Source organism: Staurois parvus, unplaced genomic scaffold, assembly GCF_062004578.1.
Source record: "Staurois parvus isolate SC_StPar_1 unplaced genomic scaffold, SC_StPar_1.0 ptg000264l, whole genome shotgun sequence".
NCBI lineage: Eukaryota > Metazoa > Chordata > Amphibia > Anura > Ranidae > Staurois > Staurois parvus.
The window spans coordinates 6,009,154-6,025,603 of record NW_028318060.1 but is presented as its reverse complement, the minus strand read 5'-3'; the positions used below and the strand labels follow the sequence as shown (position 1 = coordinate 6,025,603).

The 16,450-nt window shown below is 39.6% G+C and overlaps 1 protein-coding gene across 5 annotated transcripts in view; it reads right to left on the bottom strand.

The window, feature by feature from the left end:
- Positions 1-507: 507 nt before the first annotated feature.
- The window catches only part of FAM135A (family with sequence similarity 135 member A), a 164,082-nt gene continuing 148,139 nt past the window's right edge, over positions 508-16,450 (bottom strand). For all 5 annotated transcript variants that reach the window (XM_089681334.1, XM_089681333.1, XM_089681332.1 and 2 more), the window contains one exon: positions 508-5,998. In XM_089681334.1, coding sequence (XP_089537460.1) covers positions 5,793-5,998 — 206 coding nt within the window. In that variant the 3' untranslated portion in view covers positions 508-5,792. The remainder of the gene's footprint in view (positions 5,999-16,450) is intronic.

Genomic DNA, 16,450 nt, shown 5'->3' with positions numbered 1-16,450 from the left:
GGAGTGGTGAATTTTCATAAAGCGGTCCAAACCTGCAGGACACAGTATAATAGACGCCTATGGCTCAGTGCAGCAAAGCCGAAGGTGCACTGCACCCACGGACCAGTGTGAAAGCAGCCTAACAAACCTTTTATAAGTGCGAACATGCCCATTGTAAAAGCATGGTGTATGTGATTGTTTATTACACTGACATTTTCCTCTTCCAGCGTCTGTTGGCATTGCTCTCCAGGATGCTAGAAAGGTCCCAGGCGAAGTGCACACGGTATCACTCCACCTGAGGCAGGAGCCAGTGCTACAGAGGAAGCATCAGCTTATGCGGCTCCATGCACACTGATGCTCTGGGATGGCAGGTCAGCAACTCTGCAATCATGATCTGGGCTTGCCGACCCGCCATCCCCAAGCATGGTTGTGGGCTACATAAGGGTGCTCTGAGGGCCACAGGTTGAGACAGAATTAAATGCAAGAAATAGGATAGGATTGATTCTTAATTAAATAAACAACCACAGGTAAAAAGTGAAATATTTTATTGGGATGATTGAATCTCTATGAGACTGAAACTAATGATTTCACTTCTTCGATCACAGTAAACCATAAGAGGATTATACCGCTATGCTCAACTTCAAAAATCATCTCCAAAATGTTAGAAAACATACAAATGCATTTAAATAATTACAAAACAATGTTAAACACAAACAGGACAATTAAAACCTATCCATTAACTCCACAGGACAAAAGGTGTGCTAAGGTTTTGCACTTTGTATTTAAAACAAATCAGAAGTGGGAGACAGCTGAGACACACAAGTAAATGAGTCAATTCTCAATATTTCCAATGCAGCAGGAGTTTTCAGAAGCCAGCTCCTTTCTATATTTCTCTGCAGCTGATTTTGGCAATATGGATAATGAGAATGACACAAAGTGGATCCCCAGTTTCTGTTTTTCTCCATGTTACACCAGTGGGGTCTCTGTCTCCCATAGCCCCATATTAAAAGTACTGTGGCCACTTTTAGAATGCTTGATAGATTAAAATATACAATGATTTTCAGAGACAAGCATTTTAATGGTCATGCTTTAAACCCCAGTTTTGTTAATAGATGAAGCGTGGGCTTACAGCTTCCACTCAAAATCAGGAAAGAATAAGTGTATCTGTCCTCTCAACAGAGGCAGGCAAGTTGTTCCCTATGCAATAGGTCACTAGACACTAAACATTTCTGAAGTAAGAAACATTTGACTCAGTGAGTTGGTCGCTATTTCTATGAATTGATGGACTTTACCTATTACTGATTATGTGTTCAGTTCACAATTTTCATCTTCCTTACAAGCAAAAATACATGAAAACATACAAGAAATGTAAAACTATATCAATGGCAGGTTCTCCATTTTATTCCCAATAAGTGGAATCTTGAAAATGATCAAGGGTTGGAAAAGAAAATATATCTAATTTTTATTTAGGCATTCATTAAAACCCAAAAGCAGTAACAGACTGATACTTATAAACATGCATTCATTTTACACATATTTATATTTAGACAAAAAAAGTCCAATAATTACAATTCAAAGTACACAGCTTTTATCGTCAGTGCATAAATCCCAAAACATTAGCATGAAAATATTGTTCTTCAGAGCTATTAAGCACCAATAGTGAGAGAGTCTACAGACCTTGAACATTCTTCAATATGAAAAAATACATTATATTCACTCACCAAACAGGATATCATTGTTCCACGCACATTCTGAATATTTACAATGATTTATATAACTTCTCTATGACAAACATGAGGGAGTATTGCAATAATGTTGGATGTTCTGGAGGATAGATAGGAAGATACTACGTGGAGGGTTTTAGGGAAGATGGTTTGAAAGGCAACATATATAAGAAATGCAAAAACCACCAGTAATTTCTGTCATTCACGTACTTACAGTACTTGCCAACCATCACGAAACTAAGCCATTTTGTGAACTTTAACCAATACTTTGCCTAACAATTCAATAGAAACTACAAATATCACCAAGGTACAATGTGCCACATGCATAAGCGATGTCAGTAGTTCCTACTGATATACCAAAATGCTGGATCAGCTCCCATAATGTCTGCATTTACTGAGGCTGGCAACAGGTTCACATTAAAGTAAGGTCATGAATAAATAAAATCTCCACAGTTACATGACCAAACAAAATAAGGATATGACAATGATATTCTCAGATTGCTCAGCATCACTGACAAATTTAGCAGCTAAGTTTTTCCAGTTTCAGGTCCCAAAACATTACCCAAAGGAAAAATAGTTTGTCCATACAAATTATTTGCAGCCATTAGTGTGGAGTTAAAAATAAGTTGTGTTTGCTTTCATTTTCAGAAAAGGTGCAGTAATATGGTACCATTACAGAAAGGTATCTTGTGATGACAAAAAGTACCTACAAGTTTATTAGGCTGATGAAGTTCAAATCATGTAGGACAAATATGAAGCTGATATTGCCTTGGATGTTGCCAAAGGAAAATAAAATACATGTTCAAAAACAGCTGTGAAAACGTACAGGATAGGTGCACTTTAAGCAAGCAGTCTATGAAGATATATGAGGGTCTTTAGTTCCATGATTTACTCGTAGCCAGGTAATATTTACAGAGTGCCACCTGTGCTTCTACTCTCTCACCCAAGGTGTGCACTGGCTAGAAAGTACTGTGGGTAAGCTTTATTCTAAAGTGATCCAATCATTAAAAAATACAGGTTTATGCTCAATAGCTCATTCTTTATATAAACAAGAAACTTGCAACTGAAATTTGTTGAAGTGGGATCCCCTCATATACATTATGTTAGGAGTCATTCAAGCGCTATATCAATAATATGTCTTTTAATAAATGAATTCAAGCATTTGATTTAGAAATCTGTAACTGTAACTCTATCTAAGGTCAAGTTATGAAAACTGTACTGACATCTACAATGCTTCAGTGGTAACAGAGCTTAAAATGTTACTAAACCCACAACAGTAAAATCAGTCTGTATATGCAGTAAAGCATGCTTGTTATACTCACTGTGGAACCTAAGGTGTTAATCCTCTGTATTGTGTAAAAAGGCTGTTTCATCTTGGCTCCCCTTCTACTGTCCCCAATCCATCTGCTGATACTACAGAGCTCTAGGAGTCACTCTGCAAATGCTCAGTGCTACAATAATTGCATTTCCATGTTCTGTGTACTGTGGGAGACCAGGCAGAGTGAATGCAGGGGTCCTGGGTTTAGTAACACTTTAAGTGGAAGCACCTTGCTGTGTCTGCAAATACCAGTGTTAGTCTGATTCTTGTATCCCTGTGGAGTCCTCTTGGGCAAAAATTATAAATGGGCTCTCTATGACCCCAACTTGTCACTAAGCCTATCCCCTGTTATTCTGCCCAGTAGGCGGTAGAGGCACTAGTATTTGATAACCAAATGACAGAAGCAGAGACTTTAGCATCTGGAATTATCACAACTTGCCCAGGCCTAGCATCCAACGGGCTTCCTGGGATCTATTTAAAGACTAACAAAAGGTATTTGAAGTGCAACATGGTATTTCAGTAATACAGTGGCCTATGTAACCTTTTGGGGCAGGTCATGTTCGCTGCGTTTTTTAAGTGAATAAAACAACTAAATTTATTATATATTCCAAGAAACCCCAAACCTATGGGAAATGCACGAACCACAAAAGATATTTAGGCAATGCTGTCTTAATCTACTTCATGGATACAACTGATGGAACCCGTGTACCTTTGGCACATACACCTGTAATTCTTAATAGCAGAGACAAGCAGTATTAGCAGGACTACATGTAATGAATACACAGCTTGGCAGTACTTCTGTCACTACGCAACCCATGTAAATTGTAAATTATCTTTATAACATACTATTCTAAATCTCCAGACCTTTCAGAATTTGAAATAAACAAATCAAAATAAAAACAAGGAACTGCCATGGCTGATGTCTTTGTGAAGGTTCAGACTCCAGAACTGTTGCTCTGATGTTGATTTGACTTCACTATATAATTAATTACTGCACCGCAACAAGCATCTGCACATCAGGTGAATTCTTGCTTCGGGTCAGTAAATCACTAAGCAGCAAAATCTCAAGATCAGGAGGACAGCGTTTCCAAAAGAGGTTGGCAATGACAGCTCCCATATTTCTGCATTGTCAGACTCCCATTAAGCTGGCTTTACATACCAGTTTGTCAAAAAAAAAAATATCACCACTTGGCCCAACCAACAACGTTTTGTGATTTACCAAGATCCACGGAGTTTTGCCTGTGATGCAAATAATTATGTACCATTCTTTGTCCAATATGGTTTGTGAACTGTACAGAGCACAACAGGAATCTAAGGTAAAAAAAAAAGAAAAGAAAAAAACACTAATTTGTGGAAAGGAAATATGTAATATTTTTTTCAATGATGCAGGGCTATTTGGTAAAAAGCAGTGTTTTGCTACAAAAAGGTATTACAGCATCATAATAAATTATGAATATTGTTAGCATGCTCTTGACCTTGATGTCGGTTTCATTTCTTCATTGTTTTTTTAAAATGATCAGATTAACATCTGTAATATAAAACCCTGCCTTATTCTGTCCCCAAGAAAAGCATGCTTGGACATGCGGCAGTTCACTTAGATCACGTTAGATAAAGAAGCACATTTTCACCAAGCATGTCAGTGTACAGACTAATATTACAATATAGTATTAAATTTACTCTGCAGCACACTGAACAATTTTATGGACAGTCCAGGCACGTTGTGTGAAGACATCACTAGCTTTCTGCTATACATCTGGATATTTAAACAGAATGTGCCCAACTGCTGGAATTCCCTACAGAATTAATTAAGTAAAAGATTTCTTCATTGCTGCAATCTGTTCTGCAACACTGTCATAAAATAATTCACTATAGAAGAAAACATAAAGGTCTATATATGTAACTGTTGTCCATTTCACTAATGTATCATATGCTGCCAATCATTTATGTCCATACAATGAAATGAGTGAGATTCTCCATCACTAAAGAACAAAAGCTGCCTGAAAGAGGCCATGTCGGCTTAACGCTCAGCAGTCATTAAACCCTTAACCCACTGCCAGTGAAAGCATTTAGGTAACTTTGGTAAATGAAAGCCACTCTGTACTGTCCTGCTTGTTGAGCATCTCCACTAAACAATATAAACCGTGGCTTTGAAAAAGGTCTTTGACATCATGGCCTGGTTCTTGTCATCTACAGTGATCAAAGTAACATGTTTCAGTGTATACAAAGATAGAATGCATATTGTAAAGGAAGGAACATCACACACCAGGCCCTCACAGCTATTGTGAGACAAATGGATGGAAGAAGCATACTGAGAGTTACCATATGGTCAGTCCAGCTGACCTCACGCATCAGCTTGCTTTGTCAGACATAACATCGATAGCCAGGTCAGTTTTGTGCTGATGGGTAAAAACTCCACCAGATTCATGATACAGAGCAGCCTGCATAAAAATGACATTTCTAAACTGTGTGAAAACAATTGAGCCAGGCCTTTACAAATGTATTGTAATCTATTCTGTCATGGTAAACTGATATCCATTCAGATTTGTAGAGGTGGTGTTGACTTCCATAAATATAAATTAATAAACCACTAATGTATTTCAATTTGGATGATATAAATGATCTTCCAGTAAAGAAGAGTAAAGGAGAGAAAAAAAAGTGAACAATATATAAATATAGCTCAAAATACAATGGCAGCTAACACTTTAATACCACATAATTTGAGATTTATTGTTAATGAGGTATTACATAAGCATCTGGCAAAGTCCTTCCTTCTACTGGAAATATCGGAGGCCAGCAACCAGAAAGAATTTTTCCAAAAATACTTCAGAGTCAAGAACTGCAATGTGTGCTGCACGTCCAATGAGAGAATTGGCTGTATTGGGCAAAGCATGAATGACGTCATATCGCACTAGATTACAGTCTTTGTTCTGTAGAACTGGCAGAAGGATATTCTGGATCATCTCAGCATACACCGGCCCTGCAAAACACCATACATTAATTCACTGTAAAATAAAAGGACACTTGCTATCTGTACTTTGGTTTCCTTTGCACATCAAAGAAAACCCAACAAAAAGCACTTGTTTATCAACATTGCTTTTATACTTACTGAAGTTATTATAATTGTTATAATATTATTATTGGTATTATAAAATCTATAAAATACATATACACACACTGCTCAAAAAAATTAAAGGAACCCTTTTTAATCAGAGTATATCATCAAGTTAATTAAACTCCTGGGATATTGATCTGATCAATTAAGTAGCAGAGGGGGTTGTTAATCAGTTTCAGCTGCTTTGGTATTAATCAAATTAAAACAGGTGTACTAGTTGGGCAACAATGAAACAACCCCCAAAACTGTAATTGTTTTTCAGCTGGAGGCCGCTGACATTGTTTTCCATACTCATCTTTTCTGACAGTTTTGACTAGTTTTGCATTTGGCTAGGATCAATGTCACTATTAGTAGTATGAGGCAATACCTGGACCCTACAGAGGTTGCACAGGCAAGTCCAACTCTTCCAGGATGGCACATCAATACGTAGCATTGCCAGAAGGTTTGCTGTGTCTCCCAGCACATTCTCAAGAGCATGGAGGAGATTCCAGGAGACAGGTTGTTACTCTAGAGGAGCTGGACAGGGCTATAAAACCCATCAGCAGGACCGGTATCTGCTCCTTTGTGCAAGGAGGAACAGGGTGAGAACTGCCAGAACCCTGCAAAATGACCTCCAGCAAGTCACTGGTGTGAATGTCTCTGACCAGACAATCAGAAACAGACTTCATGAGGGTGGCCTGAGGTATCGGGATGAAATCCTTGGACCCATTGTCAGACCCTACGCTGGTGTAGTAGGTCCTGGGTTCCTTCTGGTGCATGACAATATGTGTGTGTGTGTATGTATTTTATATATATATATATATATATATATATATATATATATATATATATATATATATATATTTTCCACACACATAAATACATACACACAGTACTGTGCAAAAGTCTTATGCAGGTGTGAAAATGAAGAATGCTTTCAGATATAGGAGTGTTAATAGTTGGCCCTCGAACCCCTCGTGTATTGTTTTGTTACTGTATTGTCTCATGTACTGTCCCCCACTATAATGTACAGCGCTGAGCAAACCTTTTGGCGCTATATAAATACTGTATAATAATAATAATAATAATTTTTATCAATTAACAAATGGAAAGTAAATGAACAGAAGAGAACTCCAGATCAAATACTTGATGTGACCACCCTATGCCTTCAAAACAGCATCAATTCTTCAATTCTCCAAGGTACACTTGCACACAGTTTTTGAAGAAACTCAGAAGGTAGGTTGATCCAAACATCTTGCAGAACTAAGCACAGATCTTCTTAGATGTATGCTGCCTCAAATCTTTCTGTCTCTTCATGTAACCCCAGACAGATTCCATGATGTTAAGATCAGGGCTCTGTGGGGGCCAAACATCACTTCCAGGACTCCTTGTTCTGCTTTACACTGAAGATAGTTCTTTATGACATTGACTGTATGTTTGGGGCCGTTGTCCTGCTGCAAAATAAATTTGGGGCCAATTACACACCTCCTTGATGGTATAGCATGATGGATAAGTTAGCTGCCTGTATTTCACAGCACTGAAAACAACCCCTGTTGTTTGATCACCTGTGGTCCTGATTAAATCTCCAACTCCATTTGCAGAAATGCAGCCCCAAACTTGCAAGGACCCTCCACCATGCTTCACTGTTGCCTGCAGACACTCATTATTGTAAAGCTCTACAGTGCTTCACGAACAAACTACTTCCTGCAACTGCCAAATATTTAAAAGTTTGACTCATAAGTCCAGAGCGCCTGCTGCCATTTTTCTGCACCCCAGTTCTAGGTTTTCATGCATAGGACATGGAACAAGTCAAAGTGACTCAATTATGCACAAAAAAACATAGGAAGTGGGGTGCAGAAAAATGGCAGCAGGTGCTCCGGACTGACTGGACAAATTTTTAAATATTTGGCTGTAGCAAGTTTTGGGCTGCCTTCTGCAAATGAAGGTGGAGATTTGGTCAGAATCAGGAGAAATACAGCCACATAATTATTCATCATGCCACGTCATCAGGGAGGCGTGTGATTGGGTCCAAATTTATTCTGCAGCAGGACAACAACCCTACACATACAGCCAATGTCATTAAGAACTATCTTCAGTGTAACGAAGAACAAGGAGTCCTGGACGTGATGGTTTGGCCCTCAAAGAGCCCTGATCTCAACATCATAGAGTCTGTCTGGGATTACATGAAGAGACAGAAGAATATGAGGCATCCTACATCCATAGACGATCCATGGTTAGTTTTCCAAGATGTTTGGGACAGACTACCTGCCTAGTTTCTGCAAAAACTGTGTGCAAGTGTACCTAGAAGAAATAATTGAATTGATGCTGGTTTGAAAGTAAAATGTGATTACACCAAATATTGATTTGATTTGGATTTCTCTTATGTTCATTTACTTTCCATTTTGCTAATTTATAAAAATAAACTATGAACACTTTCATTTCTGAAAACATTCTTAATTTACAGCATTTTTTCACACCTAAGACTTTTGTACAGTAATATATATTACACACACACATATATACACATTTCAAAATATTGAATACAAATGGTCTATGTATTTAAGATAAATATGCATCAAGATACGCATTTATAGTGCAATCAGTCTACTAAAAGGCCACCTCTTAGGGCTAGTTTGCATGTGTGTTGATTATGAAGAACGAAGTAATGTTAAAAAAAAAAAAAAAATCACTTCCAGAATGCTTGACAAATACCAATGTGCTCATGGTGTTGCTTTTTTAGCGTGCAGTGCTTAAAGGGGAAGTGATGTAGAGGAAATGATCTAATTTGAGGTGGTTTGGTTAGGTTATGGTGTGATAGCAGGCATTTTTGTGCAAGATGGATTTGTATACTTTTATCTCTCTGACACTTTGCTTGGTCCAGCTAAGCTTTGCCGACACAAAAAGCTTTACCACTTGCAATAATGATCAATGGCTCTGATCCTACCTGGCACGGTTAGTATTGTTGACTGGCTTGATGCTTTTGCCTGCACACAGAACTACAGTGCTTACTTAAAGTATTCATACCCTTGACATTTTATACGTTTTGTCATGTTACAACTGAAAACTTAAATGTATTTTATTGGGATTTTATGTGATAGACCAACACAAAGTGGTACATAATTGTGAAGTGGAAGGAATTATTTTACAAATAAATATCTGATAAGTGTGGCGTGCATTTGTATTCAGCCCCTCAGAGTCATTACTTTGTAGAACCACCTTTCACTGCAATTACAGCTGGAAGTCTTTTTGGGTATGTCTCTACCAGCTTTGCACATCTAGAGAGTGAAAGTTTTTGTCCATTCTTCATTCTGACAAAGTTTGAGCTTTATTGCAAAAGGATAGAGAACATCTGTAAACAGCAATTTTTTAAGTCTTGCCACATAATTCTCAACTGGATTTAGGTCTGAACTCTGACTGGGCCATTCTAACACATGAATATGCTTTGATCTAAACCATTCCATTGTAGCTCTGGCTGTATGTTTAGGGTTGTTGTCCTGCTGTAAAGTGAACCTCCGCCCCAGTCTCAAGTCTTTTGCAGACTCTAACAGGTTTTCTTTTAAGATTGCCCTGTATTTGACTCCATCCATCTTCCCATCAATTCTGACCAGCTTCCCTGTCCCTGCTGAAGAAAAGCATCCCCACAACATGATGCTGTCACCACCATGTTTCACGGTGGGGATGGTTTGTTCAGGGTGATGTGCAGTGTTAGTCTTCCGCCATGCATAGAGTTTTGTTTTTAAGCCAAAAAGTTCAAATTTTGGTCATATCTGACTAGAGCACCCACATGTTTGCTGTGCCCCCACATGGCTTCTTGCAAACTGCAAATGGGACTTCCTATGGCTTGCTTTCAATTTCTTCTTGCCACTCTTCCATAAAGGCCAGATTTGTGGAGTGCACGACTAATAGCTGTCCTGTGGACAGATTCTCCCACCTGAGCTGTGGATCTCTGCAGCTCCTCCAGAGTTACCATGGGCCTCTTGGCTGCTTCTCTGATTAATGCTCTCCTTAACTGGCCTGTCAGTTTAGGAGAAACGGCCATGTCTTGGTAGGTTTGCAGTTATACCATACTCTTTGCATTTTCGGATGATGGATTGGACAGTGCTCCGTGAGATATTCAAAGCATTTTTTTTATAACCTAAACCTGCATTAAATTTATCCACAACTTTATCCCTGACCTGTCTGGTGTGTTCTTTGGCCTTCATTATGTGGTTTGTTCACTAATGTTCTCTAACAAACCACTGAGGGCTTCACAGAACAGTTGTATTTATACTGAGATTAAGTTACACACAAGTGGACTCTATTTACTATTTAGGTTACTGCTGAAGGCAATTGGTTCCACTAGATTTTAGTTAGGGGTATCAGAGTAAAGGGGGCAGAATACAAATGCATGCCACACGTTTCAGATTTTTATTTGTAAAAAAAATTGAAAAACATTTATCTTTTTTCTTCCATTTCAGAATTTTGTACCACTTTGTGTTGGTCTATTAGATAAAATAGCAATAAAATACATTTACGTTTTTGGTTGTAATACGACAAAATGTGGAAAATTTCAAGGGGTGTGAATACTTTTTCAAGGCACTGTAAATTATGTTACCACACAGCTGCTCTGTAAAAAGTGACTGGAGCTGCACTGTCCTAGTTCTCCATTTTTTCCTAGTGCATTCTTGGATACAGGAAACCTCCACTGTCTCTCCCAATGGCCAGCTAACATGTCATTAATGCTTCACTAAACCCTGAAACATAAATGCTTCAGTAACATGTCATAAATTGCTCTAGGTTCTGTTAAGGTGTGGTTACAGAGCATTACCATTGAAAACAATACAGGTTGCTGACAAGCGTTAATGCTTAATGAAAGCAACATGCTGCTTAATTTTTAACATGACACATCACAACGCTACCACTCCTGTGTGAACAGCACTGTGTGGTGGCATTGTGATATTCATGGCAGTTGTTGTAGAGCAGTTATGAGGCTTTAACAATGCTGAATAATGGCCACATAAACACATGGTATTTACACACATGTGAACGTGCCCTTAAGGATCTTTATTGGGGCCTGCTCTTTGAACCATGCTATGTCATAAAACCCAATCTGCTGGTAGAGAAGACTGTTGCACAGTTCATCTGTTGCAAGGTCAAATTCCATTTAAAATATGTCTAGTACAAGTCTAGTGTATTAAAAGCAGAGATATTGCACATATTTGGATCAATCAAGACAGGGAGAGACCATTGGCTCCTGTTAATGCATCTTCACCACCTGCTTTTCTAAAATATGAGGCTTAACTAGCATGGGAATCAATAAATCAGGATTTACCTAAAACACAACGCCAACTTCAAAAAATTAAAAAAAAATGCTTTGCAGGATTTATTTTAAAAATAAGATTGTTGTACAGTGCCTGACATAGGAATTTGCAAATTCTGAATTATTTGGGTTATCTACAGGAGCTTGAGACACTTGCAAAAAGAAAAAATACTGTAACCTCACCTCTACCAAACATGCCCCTGTTTTGTGAACAAGCAGTGCATGTGGCCAGTAACAGAGAGGGGATGGTGCTGGTGTTCCTCAATGGACAGTTTAAAAGATGTTACGGTAAATTTTATTTTATCATCCTTATTTCAGGATACAGGAATTTAGAAAGAGGAGATCCAAAAGAAGGGATAGGCAACTGTCACTTGGAGGTCCAAGAGGTGTAAAAACCATCAAACAAGGATTCTAAAAGAATCAACACCTCAATCAAGGCTAGATGAAGAAAGGGCAATACCAAAGAGTGAAACTGCCATGTCCAAGCAGATAAGAGGATCTACATGGTGTTTCAGACCAGGAGAGATAATCACCTCTAAGGGTAGACCTATACCTGAAGAAAATCCACAACAGGAAATAGTATAGACCGTTTCTTCTAAAAGAGGCACCATTCAGTCACTGGAGAAAGATCAAGCCTACCATTCCTAACCCTTGACTTCAGAGAGGAAGGACCATAACAATGAAAGAAGTTGCCTGATCAGATACTCAGTTTGCAATGGGATAACCACGGGTGTGAGATTCCTCATAGCATAACCTTCAGATGGTTGGGCGGTTATGGTCCACAAGGTTAATAGAAACTGAAAGTTACTAAATCTGGACCCTAATAAATCTGAACCCTTGTGAATTTCTTCCAACCAAAACATCCAGAGATGTTCCTTGGATGTGATAGGCCACATTGTAACCTGCCAAACTAGTTGCAATTACAGGATTCTAAAAATGAATAAAACTTGCATCTGAGGGTAGTAGGAAACCTACTGCTGCTAGCAGAAACTTCTGCCTGATTAAGCACAGCAGAAAGGAAAGCATCTACAGCACAGCTGCAGAAGGAGGACTTATCTCTCGATAATCAGGTCCCATGAATGCCTGTAGACTTAACTGAAGACTTATGCTATTCCCCCAGAAAATCTGCAGCAGGGTCTCAGTGAGCTCTGTCTGCAGACTGTCCAGAGAAGAAATGAACGCGCAAGATAGATACTTTCCTACAAGCAAGAACAGACAGCGCCCAAGTGCTGAACCCTCGCTGTTTAACAGAGATCATCCATATAGAGGATCCAGAAGGCCACACCTTGGCTCTAGACTAACACCTCAACACTACTTAGTGTGGGGAGTAGGTCATGAAACCTGTCAGAGGAAGAATTTCCAAACCTTTTGGAGGTGAAGTTCCTACAGCATTCTAGGTGATATACAGTGATTGACAAGTCATAACACCAACCCAAATACACACCCCCGCCCCAGCAATTAAGGAACCGTGTTTCCCGGGAACCATACTGCAGGGCCAGCAAACAGAATTTGCACATCAGAGGGGTTTATCCAGAGCAGGGGGGTGAAAGCATCCCAACCACCCACTTAGAAACTGGCATGCAGCACCCACAAATTCTAAGTCCAAAAAAAGGTCATAATGTGCTATCCGGAGAGCAGACTCAATAAACACAGAGGAAGAGTTCAACAGGAACACAGACCATATTAGACAAGCATCCCCCTGCAATCACAAAAGCATGGAAAGGGGAAGATGGGGAAAAGTCATCTACACACAGTGAAGAGGTTTAGAGGACTAAAACTGAATGGCTTTCGTTTTCACATTAATGGTACCACAGGACAGGACAAAACCAGCTCTGAGGGAATGAGTTCCCTGTGGAAAGTAGTGAAGAGTTATAGTTTGATATCGTTCTCAAGGATTGGTTCCTACTGAAGTAGGAATGTAAGGTCTCAGGATGCGAGGAACACAGACAGATTAGGGAAGAAGCAAATGGGATGCAGGAAAGGCAGAACAGTGAAGAGGGACAACTGAAGGAAATGCCCATTTCCAGGTACTAGACTGAAAGACACCAGGGGTGACCAGAGCAACCAAGTGTTAGAGAAGCAATTAACTGAAGACCCTAGAAGTTGAGATGCAACCTTGTTGCATGAGGCTGAGCAGAGGGGGTTAGAGCACCTCTGGATTTGAGCTCTCAAGCTTAAAGTGGAAGTAAATACACATTATACTCAATTCCTCTCTAATGATCTGGATCACTAGCTGGCGTTGGCCTCTTCATTGGCCGGTGCAGGATGATGCAACTTCTGTACACATGCAGGAGTCACATCTTCCAGGCACACAGGGACTCATGCCAGCGATGAAAGTGGAGCTGTGCATGTGCAGCTCAGTATACATCAGGCATGTATATTTTATCGCAGAAGAGACATTGCATTTCTCTTCCCTGAAAATTGCCTGCCTGCTGTTGTAAAAAAGACTTCAGTTCCACTTTAACTGGGAGGAAGGTTCTGTCTATTGTGCTACTACTGCTATACAACTCCTTCCACTGATCTCCTGCATTCAGGCAGGAATATACAGTACTTCAAACACCAAGAGCATTGCTATTGATGATGTCAAGTGTAAGCCCGAAAAGGCGACTTCAATCAGAGAACAATTGAGTGAGACATTCCATAGGTATCCTGGGCATGTAGCCAAAGTGCACTATGCTTGTGAAAGGACATCAGCTACATGTGAGAGAAAAGCTTAGATGCTTACAACAGGCTATCGCAGCTGAAGTGCAAAGCTTCAGAAATTTGCACCAAGCGCTGAATGAAACAAGGGCCTACCTTAGAATTGCAGTAATTATTACAGGATTTACCCCAGATTGACAGTTTTACAAATCAAGGTCACCATCAATACAAAGTGGGAGAGTCATTTCATTTAATTCAAACTGGAATCTAAGTGGGCGAACCCAACTGTCATGAAATCCCGAAAGGTGAAACCACCATTAATTTCTTTGGTAGTATACCTTTTATCGTGAATTACCGGAGCATCTACAGTGGGGAGAGATCAAGGAGCAATAAATTACCTCTCAAAACGAAAAAGAAACACTACATTCTCTGGAGGGGCCCAGGATACTACAGGGTGTTTCTAGTCCCCATACAGGAATGACTTGTGGGTGTAACTAAAAGGTCTTTGAAGCTGCGAGCACTATCAAAGACCACAAGCCCAAAACAGAAAGTCGATCGAAATACAGAGTAGCACCTACTACATCAATCAGGTTAAAAACAACATCTTGCGTATTTTGTTGCCTCTGTTTTATACGGTTTAAAATTAATAAAAAAACATTGAAATATAAAAACAACATCCTGAAAATTTTAATAATTTGCAGATGGCTCAAAAACAGCGTTTATAGGAGAAGACTGAGGACTCAGAGCAAGAGATGGTAATAGGGGCCTAGTATACCCTTTGGGTTGAAGGCTCAGATAGGTCAAAGCTAGACTCTGGCAAGGATGGTGCCTGAACATGCTTAGAGCCTCTGTGTGATGATTGCAGTAGTAGCTGGGCACAGAGACCACAGAGGTCCCTGTGGACCAAGGGGAGACCTCATCCTTGCTGGTTGAGCTGAAAACAACTCCCATCAGGATGACCTTATATTGAAAAAGGAAACCAGGTTCTACATTATAAGTCTTGGTTTCCTCCAGAGATACCAATTAAATGCCTCCAGAAACAATAGGTGAATATGGACTAAGGTCACCAGTTGGATTGGGACTATCCGCATAGCAGATGACATCACTATTTTGCTCCCTCAAACATGGTAAAACCTGCAGTGGCAGAAAAAGAAAAATGCATCTAGCGATTCCAACTGTGACCAGCCTTACTGACTCTGTTAGCCTTCAGAGAAAGGGTTGTATCATGGACTGTGCCATGGCTTTAGACTGCAAAGCATTCTGCAGCTAATAGTAAACAAAGATCTGTGAAGCATCATAATACAGAGCCCAGTAGTCATATTTCAGGCTAGCCTCGCAATCTTTCAATCCAGCAGGGTCCAGTTACAGCCTCCAAAGCTATTACCAAAGGTAAGCTGATCTGGGTAGCCACTTTAGATTTCCACATCACTGCTTTAGCTAGTCTCTATATAGTAAAGTTCCTGTGGAAAAAATTATCAGCGATAAATCAAGAAACTTGAAGTCATTACAGGAAAACAATATCACAAATATAGAAGGCTAGCAAACAAATAAACCTTTGTTCAGCAGAGCTGATAAGGCATCCAACTTCAAAACACTAGCAAAAACACTGCTAGATGGGATTTTACAGGAGCTGGCTTACAGTAGTCTTTTCGGTTTGTGTCCTCTTGTAGGCAGTAGTAAAACTTGGCTGTTACAAAACTCCTGTGTCCCTCAGTGATTAAGAAAAACAGTTTTTGTAGTTATAACATCTTTGGTGCTGTCCCCCTCCCTGTGATCCAGCAGCAGTCCTCTTCTGAGTTTAATGATGCCATTTAACCCTCTCCTGTGAGCCCAAGTTGTCAAAGACCCATCTCCTAGGGAGTGTGATCAAGCTCCCCTGTACTCACAGAACAGAACCACATCATTATGTGACACAGTTCTATGCAATATTCAAGCCCACCTACTGTTGGAGGAGGAAGAGCACTGAGAACAGCTGAAAAACACTGTACACATAAACATTTTTTTTTTTTAATTGGGTAGGGTGGTCCAAGGGGGGAGGGGTGTCCAGCACCGAGTTGGGCTTTAAAAGGAAAACTATTTTATTTAATTATTATGGTCAAATATAGAAATAAAAATCATTAAAAGGAAAATGTCTAATTTCTGATAAGTATAAAATATAGCATGTTAAAGTTCTCTATAGAGCCAGCTGGGTGTAGGGGACGGGTGATATGCTTTTTAAAGCAGTCTCTCTCTCAGCTGTGTTGAAAGTTGCCTATTTAGTTAACCATCAAAGTAGTGACTGTCAACTTTCAGAAAGCCTGTATGCAAGAGTGTTTTAAAAGTAGGCACCTTGGGGTGCCTGCTACAAAGCACAAGTATCAGTGAAATCTGTACTCCAGGAATTCAGCCACTTTCTAAAT